General features: G+C 55.4%; 1 protein-coding gene across 3 annotated transcripts in view; it reads left to right on the top strand.

The window, feature by feature from the left end:
- SLC13A5 (solute carrier family 13 member 5) overlaps positions 1-12,235 on the top strand; it is a 28,136-nt gene that overhangs the window by 6,328 nt on the left and 9,573 nt on the right. For all 3 annotated transcript variants that reach the window (XM_053911672.2, XM_053911671.2, XM_053911673.2), the window contains 6 exons: positions 1,736-1,923; positions 2,885-3,053; positions 4,576-4,698; positions 9,265-9,477; positions 10,289-10,389; positions 11,465-11,583. In XM_053911672.2, coding sequence (XP_053767647.1) covers positions 1,736-1,923; positions 2,885-3,053; positions 4,576-4,698; positions 9,265-9,477; positions 10,289-10,389; positions 11,465-11,583 — 913 coding nt within the window. The remainder of the gene's footprint in view (positions 1-1,735; positions 1,924-2,884; positions 3,054-4,575; positions 4,699-9,264; positions 9,478-10,288; positions 10,390-11,464; positions 11,584-12,235) is intronic.

Here is a 12,235-nt window from a genome sequence, read left to right as displayed (position 1 = left end):
CTCACTCAAGTAGAGAGCTCAGGATGCACCTTTCTTTTGAGGCAATGTGCTCCCTGAATGAAGCCAAGGCCCAGCCCAGCCCTGGGAAGGCAGCGGGTGCTTAGTTCACAGCCAATCCCTCCCAAGATGTCCATGTGTGAGGGACTGTGTGGGGCCCTAAGCACACAGAGCCTGGTCTGCCCTCCAGGAGATGATGCCCAGCTCCCTGGGCCCCCTAGGCTCCCCTGCGCAGAAAGCTTTGTGACTCTGATCTCTGTTGTCACCCTTCATGGTGCTGATCCCCTCCAGTGATTGGTTTATAGGGTCAAATGAAAAGCTGTTGCATTTTCTAGCAGTGGGAGGCCTCAGTGACCTCAGAGTTCTGGTTCTCAGGATCCTTTGAGGGGCCAGCTTTTCTCCATCGGCAGGTGGACCTCATTCTGAGAATGCCTAAGAGCTTTTGTTCCCAGATCTGGGAATTTCCCATGGGCTTCTGTGCTCCTTCCTGTCACCTGGCTTCTCTGAGCTGTCCATGGCACCGCCTGCTATGGGGTGACCTTTACATGGAGGCCCACTTGGTGCCTTGAAGCATCATGTTGAAGCCCCATTCACGAAAACTCTGACCCTCCTTCCAGTCTGGATCCCAGCCTTTGTTCTTGTGGGTCCGTAAAGTCTACCTGCATGGACGCCAGCTTGGACCTCGGTACGGCGCAGCGCCTAGATCCCTGCTTCAAGCGAATGAGCAGCCTTAGGGAGAAGCCTGGCCACCGAGGGACATGGAGGCGGGGAGCAGTTTTGTTCCATTTAGCCAGCCCTCCCTGAGCCTCTTCTGTTCCTGGCCCTGTGCTGGGTGCATGGAAGCCATGGAGAAGAATCAGACCCTTCCCCTGTTCATCATCCAAGGACAGAGCAGGCAGGGAAACAGGCCCTCTGAATCCCGCCAGGGAGGGGAGTTGGAGGGGGCTGGAGGAGGGTGTGTTCACCCCGCCTGGTGTGCACTGGGAGCGAGGTCACAGAGGAGGGACCTTATCTAACAGGTTTTGAAGGACCATGAGGCATGTTCTAGGCAGGCAGAGGTGGGGGAGAGGAGGAAGACAGGTGTTATAAATGAAGGGAACACGCCTTCTGAATACTGTTTGTTTGATCTTGTCCATTGCCGAATGGAGGGGGTACAAAGTGTGTGTGCAGAGAGAGGCGATCAAGGGTCGGCCATGAGGGAGCTCCCACTGTCCCAGGTTCCCCCTCCCCCTGAAGGCAAACTCTGTGTAGCCCTCCTGAACTTAGGAGAAGAGAAGCAGGATCTGGGGTGGGTGGGAATCTTCTAGACAGAAGTGGGATGTTGGGGCTACTCTCACAGAGGGTGTCTCGGAACACCCTTAGGATGTGCCAGGGCCAACTGTTCCCACTGGGTTGGCACAGTCTGGTTGCTTGTGCTGCCCCAGCTGGACAGGAACTCCTTAGAACCATGACTGGGTCTGAGAAAGGCCTCCTGGTGCCCCTGCAGCCAGCGGAGTAGGAATCAGTAGTGTTTGCAGGAGAGAGGGAGGAGGGAGAAAAGAAGGAAGGAAGGCAGGAAGGAAGAGGGAGAGACTTAAACTCCAACCCTCTTTGGACAACCCAGTCTTGAACTGACCTCAGTACCGTGACCTGGACCCCTGGCATCCCGGCAGGAGGGCCCAACCCCTGTTGCCTGCTAAAGGCTTGGGGCCTTGGGGGTGGGGATTCTCTGTCCTCCCTTCTTGCTGCTCCTCTGCAGGCTGATGCTGGGCTTCATGAGCATCACGGCCTTTCTCTCCATGTGGATCAGCAACACGGCCACCACAGCCATGATGGTGCCCATCGTGGAGGCCGTGCTGCAGCAGATGGAAGCCACGGGCGCCACCGCTGAGGCCGGCCGGGGCGCCCTGGAGCTGGTGGACAAGGGCAAGACCTGTGAGCTGCCAGGTGAGCGCCCAGGCTGGGGTGCTGCTGGGGTCCACTTCTAGGCAGGCCTCCAAGGAAATACTTAGAAAATGCTGTTTTCGTAAGTTTTGGGAATATAATTAGTGCATGAAAGTTAAGTCTTTTAGTATTGCTCATAGCAAGTTCCAACCCTCGATTCCCACCCGTCATGGAAATCAATAGGTGTTCATTTGATTCCTCATTTGGGCATCTTTTGAACACCTGGTGGGTGCCCCTCACCCTTTGCTTCTCCTACTCATCCTCAGGGAGGACTGTCCTGAACAGGTCAGACCTCCGTCTGCTCTCTGCTCCCACAGGTGTTCGGGTGGTTGTCTCATGTTGCTTCTCTGCTGGGCACTGAGCTCCGGGGAGTCAGATGGTGCCTGTTTCATTCTCTGCCTTGTCTGTGCCCCGTCCCCAGGGCCCAGCACAGGGGAACTCAGGGCCCATTCTTTTGATGGCCCAGTCGCCAGGTCCTGGGGCTGCTGAGATGAAGCAGACACACACATACTTTGGACTGAAGGAGCCCAGTGGGGTGGGGTAATGAGGCCCCTTGCCCAGTTCCTCTGACTTGGGGGAAGCCACTGGGTGCCATAAGCCAGACACCAAAGGAGTCCAGACAAGGGAGAGGCCTTACTAGGAGGAAAGGACAGCTAAGGTGGATTTGGACACCCCCCTTAGAGGGAGGGACCAGCTGGAGCAACAGCAAGGAGGCAGGAAAGAAAGGAAGTTGCTGAATTTGCAGTGGGCATTGAGGAGCCTGGTGGAAGCAGGGGAAAGCAGTGGGAAGTGACTGCAGGAGGCAGAGAGGGCCGGACTCCACACTGGGCCAGAGGCTGAGGAAAAGCTGAGGAGGGAGCCAGCTGAGCCAGCCTGTCCCCACCCTCAGGTCAGCAGCAGAGTGAGGAGTGGGGCCTAGCGGGCGGCCGGGCCTGGCTCTGCTCACGAAGGCATGTCCCTGCAGGGAGCCAAGCGCTGTCTGAAGGCCCAGCCTTGGGGCCGCGGGAGAACTGCGGCAGGAAGAGCATGTGCAAAGCCATGACCCTGTGCGTGTGCTACGCGGCCAGCATCGGAGGCACTGCCACCCTGACCGGGACAGGACCCAACGTGGTGCTCCTGGGCCAGATGCATGAGTGAGTCACTGGCCATGCATCCCGGGGACAATGACATGGGCCCGGGGTCAGAGCGACTCCTCTCCCTCCTCCTCGGTGGGGCCCTGGAGCTGGGGCCGGGCGGGGGTGGGAGGGTGTGCCTGGGTGGGAGGGTGTGCCCCCACCAGCCTCTGCTGCACCTGCTCAGGACTCCTGGGGTGGGAGCTGGCGACAGTTCTCAGACCTGGTTGCTTTCTATCCTGGGCGAGTCACGCTTTTCTTCCTGGGGCTCAGTGTTTTCACTCGCACAGGTCATGTGATCGAACTCTCAGCTGAAGTCGTGAAGGGTGACAGCACAGTCCTAGATGCCAGGTCCTGCTTTAAAACTGGCAGAAAATGGGCACCCCCATAGACGTTCTCCTCAAAACTGGCCCGCTGACCTGGGTCGTGAATGGTGATGGTCCCATGATGTTGGGGCTCTAATGACGGCAGAAAGGGTCAGAGGTTAGGTCACTCACTGCTTCACCAGCTCATTTGCTGTAGTTCCTGTAATTGCTCTTGAGACGACCTGTGTCCTTGTGAGGCTCCAGGTGGACCGCAGTGGTGGTCTGGAACCTTCCTTGGCTACAAATGGACACAGGCCGTGAGGCCTCCGTTCTGTCCCTGGCCTTGTCCTAGGTAGGACTGGAATCACAGAAGCCAGAAACCTGGGTCCTGTCTGTGGGATACTCATGGCCTGCTGAGGGTAGCAGACTCCTGAGAGTTCTAGGTGGGTCATGTAAATGCCCTCGTGGAGGAAGGTACAAACTGCAGGGAGCCCCGGGGGAAGGAGCAGAAGCGCGCTGGTGCTGTCCTGTGCAGACGAGAGCCCTGGACGGGAGCTAGGAGGTGGGAAGGACAGGCCTGGAGCCTGGCCGAGCAGACGCTTGAGAGCCAGCAAGCGGACTATTCTGACCCTGTGAGTGTTTTCTGTAAGGACAGCTTCCAGTTCTCCCTGGAGATACTGGCTGAGTACAGAAAGTGCTGTGTCTACTTTGACACCCTTGGGCTAAAGTGAGCAATGCCTGGGGGTGGGAGGCGGAGCCTAGAGTGAAAGTGACCCTTCTCCAGCCCCCGGAACTGTCATCTGGCCCCACCCTGGGAAGCTTTTGAGATTTGTTTCCTAAGGGAGGGTGGGGGTCTGCCTTGCCACAGGGTCAGGGTTCTGGGCCATCTGCGGGCTGCCTGATACTGTTGGCCAAGTTACGCATGTACAAAGGTGTATTTTTCTGGAGGGGAGGGACAGATCTTTCATGAGATTCTCAGCAGGGTGCGGACGCCCAAGAGGGTCAGTCGGTTACTCCTCAGGCGTGTGTCGTGCCAGGCTGTGTTCTGAGGCCCACAGCTGATCGGGGTAATACCGGGCGGAGGACTTGGATGGCTGGACCTCAGGAGGATGAGACCTCCGCTCCAGACCATTTCTCAGCATCCGGCCGCTGCCCGCCCTGTACCAGTAGGGCCTAACCTGCTTGTTCTCTGGAGCTCAGCGTCAGGTAGAGATGTGGCCTGGTGTTTCTCCCTTCAGGTTGTTTCCTGACAGCAAAGACACCGTGAACTTCGCCTCTTGGTTTGGGTTTGCCTTCCCCAACATGCTGATCATGCTGGTGCTCACCTGGTTGTGGCTTCAGTATACCTACATGGGGTTCGAGTAAGTTTGCCACGCCCCTGCAGAGGAGCTGGGGGGCGGGTCCACAGAGTTCTTCCTGTCTGGCCCTTTTCTCCAGCCCCACCATCTGCCAGTCTGCCCTCCCATTTTGGCTATTTTAGGCTGCTCACCATGCCTTTGCACATGCTGATTCCTCTTCCTGGAATGCCATTCCCTGCCTTCCTCCCTTTCAAGCTCCTCAGCCTTCAAGGCCAGTTCAAATGCTGCTTCCTTAGGGACACCTTTCTGACTCCCCCCACCCCCTGGCCAGTCCATCATAGAAGAATCCCGTGCTTGCTCCTCTGGGCTTCCCTGAGCACCACATGGCCCTGTCCCTCAGTACCTGTAGCCATGTTCCAGTGCTGCCCTTGACCCCTGCCTTGAGCTCCTCTGAGCCCTGTGGTAAGTGCTCTCTGTCCCCGGCACCCAGCCCAGCTCCCGTCCCAGGGAGAAAGACCAGCGTGCCATCAATGTGAGTCAAAGCAATAAAAAGAAGGGTATCTTGTCCCCGCTGGCAAACTGCCACTTGGCTGCACGTGTCCATTTGGTGAGGTCACAGCATACCACCTGATAATGTCCAAACAGTCGAAACCCAGACGTTTACTGAATGCCTACCATGTTCCCAGCGGCGTGCAGAAAGTTCTGCCAAGTTTACCTTCCTCTTCCCAGCACACAGCAAGTTCACCAAGAGTCAACCTTGACAGCAGCCAGACTTTGGACAGAAACCATGATGTGTGGCTGACAAATACTTTGAAAACGCTGTTGTGACTTTAAGAGACACAAATTTATCCGTGGAGCAAAGGTGACCCTCTTGCACTGGTATGGAAGGTACTTAGCTGTGAGCCGGGTGCTCTGTGTCTTAAATCACAGGCAGCCAGAACCAGAAACGGGCCTGTGTGGCCCGAGGGAGGAGCTCTCAGAGCTGGGAGGCCAAAGTGCCCCCCAAAACCTGTGAGTTAACTGGGGAGAAAGGGGCAGTTTTGTAAGTTTTCTCCTAAAGGAAAAACTTTTGAAAATCCTCATTAACAAAATATCTACACATAGAGTAGTCACAGCAACAACACAATAACAGGAGCAGGCATCCCTCCTCTGCCGCCCCGGCGTGCCGGCCTCCGGGAGGGCGAAGCTGCTCCCACGGGTGCTCGGGGTGCAGCCTGGTTCTGAGTGAAGCCTTTTGCCCTGCTTTTCACACCTGCTTCAGGACCGAAGTCCTCACACCTGTCCAGCGGGTCTCAGGAGACCTGCCCCAAACCTGTTGCAGGCTGCAGGTGGTGATAGTAATAATGCAATAATGTTGACCAATACCTGTTGAGAGCTTTTTAAGCACCAGACACAGTTTTAATCACTCTACATGTGTTAACTAATCTTCACATCAACATGTGAGGTGCATACTCTTATTATCCCCAGTTTACAGATAAGGCGACTGAGGCACAGAGAGGGGAAATGGCTTACCCCGGGGTGTGTAAGTTGGAAGTTGTGGGGCTGAGATTTGAACCCAGGCAGTTTGGCCCTCTGGAGCCTGTGCCCACTACCCTTGATCCTTGTCTCAGTCAGCTCAGCTGGCTTCACCAAATGCCACAGATTGGGCAGCTTCAACCTCAGACATTATTTCTCACAGTTCTGGAGGCTACAAGTTCAAGATGAAAGTGCCAGCCGATTTGGTTCCTGGTGAGAACCCTCCTCCTGGCTTGCAAAAGGCCACCTTCTCACTGCGTCTTCACAGAGAGAGTGCTCTGGTATCTTCCTCTTCTGATGAAGGCACTGCATGATCGTCTAAACCTAATACCATCACATATGAATTTAGGGGGCACAATTCAGTCCCTCACAGTCCCCTCTTGGGGAGGCAGAAGGTTGCAGCCCTTGACTGCCTTGAGGCCTAGGTGCAGCCAGGTGTCGGGTACCAGTTTCAGCCTCCCCTCAGCCTGGGGTTGGGGATGGGCCTGGAGCCCTGAGGCCTACCAAGCTCCCCAGCAGAGCAAGCCAAGGGAGCTGGCCTGGCCCCACAACCACAAGGACACGGCCAGCCTCTGGAGGTGGACACCGGGCTCCTGGGAGCTCACCTGTGCTGCGCTGCACTTCACCCAGCCTGGCGGGCCTCCACCGGCGCTTCTTGACTGGCAGGGAGCCTGGAGCTTCTGCAGTCCGCCTGTGGCTGGGCTGGGGGCTGCCCCCTACCCTCCTTTCCCGGCAGGGCCCTCACCACCCAGGCTTGGAGTGTGATGGGTAGGGGTGGGGGTGGCTCACAGGAAGCCTCGTTTGGACAGCTCTTTATACTCAACTTGAACGACAGGACAGCAGGGCACGTCCTCCAGCCCAAGCTGTACGCTGCCACGCACCAGGACCTGCCTCCGGGCCCCTGGGACCGCCTCACTGGAGGCAGGGCAGCACCATCTTGGCTGTGAGAAGCAACTCCGCTGGGCCTTCACGTGCCTCTCTCATCTGGTTGGTCATGGAGAGCAAGGTCAGGGCCATTGCCTTTGGCCTAATCCAGAAAAATTAATTTTTTGGATTTATGGGTGACCTTAGCCATTGACAGCCAAGTAGACCACAGAGCCCCTGCCCCAGAACAGCCTAGGACCGCTGCGGCACTACTGCTGGCCCAGTCCCAGCTTTCCTCTCCAGGCTGACCCCCAGTGGAGGAGTGAGGGCTTTTCTGGACCCCTGCCACGGCAGAGGCACTCGGGGACTCAGGGGTCCCTTCACTCTCTCCTCAGCTCTGTAGCAGTTCATCCTCATTGTTCTGAAGGCCATTCTGCTGTAGAAGGACACTTTGTACCCACTCCACCCCCGGGCTCTGCAGGCAGGCCGGACCCACTTGTTTGCATCTTGTGCCAGGCCAGTGGGCAGAGGACAGGACAGGGTTAACCCAGAGATGAGGGTGAAACTGCTTAGCCTAAGAGGCTCCTGAAGCTTGGCAGCACCATGGCGTGGGGTGGGGGGCAAGCACTGGACAATTGCAGATGCGGTGCAGCCCCCAGAGTCTACAGTCATGTGATGTCAGCACAGTCACCAGCAGCCAGGAGCGCCAGAGGCAGCCCTTATCCTGGAAACCTGAAGCCTCTGGCCTGGCCCTACATTTGCGAGAATGACAGTTGGCAGCAGATCGGTTCTCAGTCACAACAGACTCTTCCACACCAGGGGGGCGAGAGGCTACCGCCTACACCAGCAGAGTCTGCCGTGCTGGATGACCTAAGGCTGTCCTGGCAGGTGACTCTCTGGATGCCCAACCTTGCCCCCTTGTCCAGCGCAGAGATCACAGCAGGCTGTGCAGACATGAGACCCCATCAGTGCCTCTTGCTTTCCCAACCCCTGAGCACCCATGTCCCAGCCGCCTTGTGTCCTGTGCTCCAGGCTGTGTCCCCTCACCAGCATGGCCCTTGCACGTGGCTCATGTCCAGCCTTGGCTTCAGAAATCGGCGTCTTGGTCCCGATTCCGGCACCTTCTGCCCTCTGTGAAGTCTGTCGTAGGACCTCGGGAGGGACAGCCACAGGGAGGACTCTCCAGGGACATTTCTTTTGGCTGGGCCCATCACCTTCAGGCTGACAGGCTGGAACGTGCGCATGGATCCCTCGGAGAGTTCCTCAAGGCCTGGATCCTGGGCCCCAGCGCCCCGTTAGCCCCTCCCCATGGCTGAGGTACCCTCCACCCCTCGTCCAAGAACTGTCCTCCTTCCTGCCTCCTTCTGCCAGCACCCCCATAAAGGAGGTCCTGCAGGGCATCTTGGGTAGGTCATGTTGGCCAATGGGCACTGGTCCCTAAGGAACCCATCCAAGACCAGGGCCAAGGCTGGCTTCCTTCCTGCCATAGTCACGCCTGCTGCTAGACCCAGGCTCCTGGATCCTGAATTCTGTACTTCCAGCTCCTCGGAAGGCAAGCACCCACCCTGCTCCTGCCTGGCCTGGTCCGCTTGTTCTTTGTGTCTCTTGAGCTACCCTGCTGATGGGCCCTGGCATCCTGGAATCACTGGATGTGGCTCCAGGCCACTGTGGGAGGAGAAAGACTTGGGGGGCACATGAGGGAGTCCTGGCTCCACCTCAAGCTGGCTCCAGAACTTCTCATGGCCCTTGCCCAGATGACAGACGACAGGAGCAGCTGATCTCCAGACGACTGGGCACTTGCCAGGTCCCTCAGCCAGTGGAGGCCTCAGTTCTGCTTATTTCCACCTCCGATACTCCTGCCTACCTCCACCCCCTGTTCTGCTCAGTCTCCCACCCCCTTGACCATCCTTTCTTTTCCTGCTTCCATTGCCCCTACGACCTGGTCCAGATGGGCCACCCACCCATGTCATCTGAGGCCTCTGGGAGCATCCTCCAGTTCTGGGATACTCTGGGGCATGTGTTGGGCACCCATAACAGAGGCTTTCCCCACCAGGTCCTGTGAGGTGTGGTAGGCAGATGACAGAGACGGAGCTGTGAAGGGACTTGCTCAAGCATTGCTCCCACCCCAGGCGATGGGCAGCAGCATAGGTCTTTCTGCCGGAGTCTGCTGCCCAACACTCAGGCTTCCTTACGACTAGCCCCTGAGCCAACCAAGCTGCCCCGCTGCCCTCTTGTCTTCACGTCCTCTAGTTTTAAGTCCTGGAGCTGCGGGCTGGAGAGAAGGAATAAGGACAAGGCTGCCTACGACGTGCTGCGTGAGGAGTACAGGAAGCTGGGGCCCTTCTCCTTCGCTGAGGTCAACGTCCTGCTCTGCTTCTTCCTGCTGGTCAGCCTGTGGTTCTCCCGGGACCCCGGCTTCATGCCCGGCTGGCTGTCGGTCGCCTGGGCAGAGGGCAAGACAAAGTAAGTCGTTCGCTCTGCAGCACCCTCCGGGGCACCCCTTTGTTCTGCAGATGAGTTCTGGAGCGCTCTGTTGGTGTCCGGACTCATTTTTTCTCTCACCAATCTTCGGGACAAGCCCACAGATATGTCCCCGTGGCCCCTTCTTCCCCAATAGGCTGAGCAGAAAGTACTTGGCCAGGCCAGGGCTGTGGTGGAGAGAGATCGGTTGGGCTACGGTGGAGCTCCGGAGCTCTGGTTTCCAAATCTCTACTCTGTCATCTTTATTTTCTCATCTTTCTTCAGATCTGAGCAAGTCCATCTGAAGACACAGATCTAGAAGCTTCTTTAGGCAGAAATTTGGCAAAACATATAGTTTCTTTCCTGCTTAAGATGATAGGGAGTCAGCTGGAAGAAAGGCCGAGAAACACGCATGTCCTAGAAGAGGCAGGAGATGCAGGTTGGGACATAGCTGCCTACTGCTTCTCCCTCCACTTGGAAGGTCTGTTTGTTGTCACCCGGTGAACCCAGAATTCTAGAGAATCTGACTGAGAAGAGGTCACGAGGTTCACCTGGAGAGCAACACGGGTGTGAGGGGGAAGAGAGCTAGCTGTCTGAGGGTCGCCCAATGCTGGTGGCAGAGCCAGGCCAGGAATGGGCGAGCCTTGGTTTCCAGCCAGGATTCACGTCTCCTGACTTTGGCCTCCGGGATTCCAGTTTTCATCCCCAGCTGAGCCTGTTTCTTCATGCAGGGACATTTAGATGCGGTCCAGGTTTCTTGCGTGACTTCTACTGCGGCTGAGTTGGCTCATCCTGTGTGCTCTCGCCCCTCCAGGTACGCCTCCGATGCCACTGTGGCCATCTTGGTGGCCATGTTGCTCTTCATTCTGCCTTCGCAGAAGCCCAAGTTCAACTTCTGCAGCCAGACTGAGGAAGGTAAGGCTCCTGTCCCGGCCTCCCATTCATCAGGGTTGGGGCCCTGGGCTTAGGAGGGAGAAAAGCCTACTCTGTCGAAGAGGACTGGCAAGATCACAAAGTCTGGACAAAGGGCGTTTCTCAAGCCTTCCCTGGGTATTGTTTAGTGCAAAATCTCTTCTCTTTTGCTTTTTCAACATTTGAAATCGTATTACTCTTACAACAGGAACAGAAAAATGTCTTGAATTTTTCTTTTTAAAATATTTTATTTATTATTAGAGAGAAGGGAAGGGAGGGAGAAAGAGAGGGAGAGAAACATCAATGTGTGGTTGCCTCTCGCATGCCCCCTACTGGGGACCTGGCCCACAACCCAGGCATGTGCACTGACTGGGAATCGAACCGGTGACCCTTTGGTTCGAAGGCAGGCGCTCAATCCACTGAGCCGCACCAACCAGGGCTGAATTTTTCATAATGCTATCAGTATTTTAGGGTTTCTCTCTTCCTCCCAGTCTTTATTAATTGGCACGTATATTATATGACTATAAACAAAACACACAGTTTGAATCCTGTTGCTTTATTTTTTCTGTCTTCATATTTTTGCTTGAGGTTACTCTGTAAACATTTCCTGCTATTGCCAGTCTTCAAATTTATCTTCTCTAATAGCAGCATTATATTGCATACAGGGGCTGTAACCATTCTCTTGCTATGGTGCATTCAGGCTGTCTTGAATTTTTCATTATTATAAAGTAATGTGTTCATGTATCTAGCTCTTTCTTTGAGGGTGTTTCTTCTTCAGGAATAATTTCTAGGAGTGATGATGCTGGGGGATATATATCTTGGTGGCTCTTAAATGCATTGCCACGTTGCTTTTCAAAAAGATTATACCAACTTGTAATGCTACCAGGAGTGTGTAATAACTTTGCCATATTCTCACCAGCAATGGGTGTGGTAATTATTGTAAATTTTAGCTAATGTATAAATATGAGGCGGTACTCATTGTCCTTACAGACTTTTATTCCCCTTGATTAGATTTTTTTTTTTTGCTTCATAAGGCTGCTCTGGGTTCTGTATGTGTGTGTTTATTGTTTCTTCGCAGAAAGGAAAGCTCCATTTTACCCCCCTGCACTGCTGGATTGGAAGGTGACCCAGGAGAAAGTTCCCTGGGGCATCGTGCTGCTGCTGGGGGGCGGATTTGCTCTGGCTAAAGGATGCGAGGTAACTTCTCTAGCTGTGGGCTGCCCAGGGCCCCGCACCCCCCACCCCCCATCCCCTCCACCCTGGGGCTGGTGCTGCCTGGCACCCTCCACTAACTGCACACTTCTTGAGGACAGGGACTCTGTCTTGTGGCCTAGGAACCCTGCACCACGGATGGTGCCTGGAATAGAGAAGGTGCTCTTTGAGTGATTGCAGAAATGAGTGAACCTAAGTAACCCTGGGTTACCCAAGAGAGGCAGGGGAGGCTGTGAGGTCTTTTCTGGGATTTGGTAATAAGGGTCTTTACTCTGACTCACTCTAGGGAAATCTGTAAGTTCTCATGGAGATTTCCACCATTACCTTTGGTTCTCCTCCTTGTCGAACTCTTTGTTGATGTGGTTGCCATTTAAAAATTTTTCTCTAATAAGTGTGTAGCAGTGTAGAAGGAAAGGGACAGCCTTTGGGGGAAAACACCCCCAAAGTATAACTTTCTTACCTCTTCCCCCTTCTCTGATAGGGAAGAAATGAGCCAGAGGGAGGGATGAGCCAGCTTGGTGCTGCTTGCTGTCCTCCATGCATCCGTCCATGTGTCCGTCCATTCACGAAGAGAATGTAATAGATAGACTGAGTCTGTCTTGTCACTTTGTTATCCTGTTTTCCGCAGCACCTAGAA

Source organism: Desmodus rotundus, chromosome 9 (genome assembly GCF_022682495.2).
Source record: "Desmodus rotundus isolate HL8 chromosome 9, HLdesRot8A.1, whole genome shotgun sequence".
Taxonomy (NCBI): Eukaryota; Metazoa; Chordata; class Mammalia; order Chiroptera; family Phyllostomidae; genus Desmodus; species Desmodus rotundus.
This window is presented reverse-complemented; position numbering and strand designations above follow the sequence as displayed.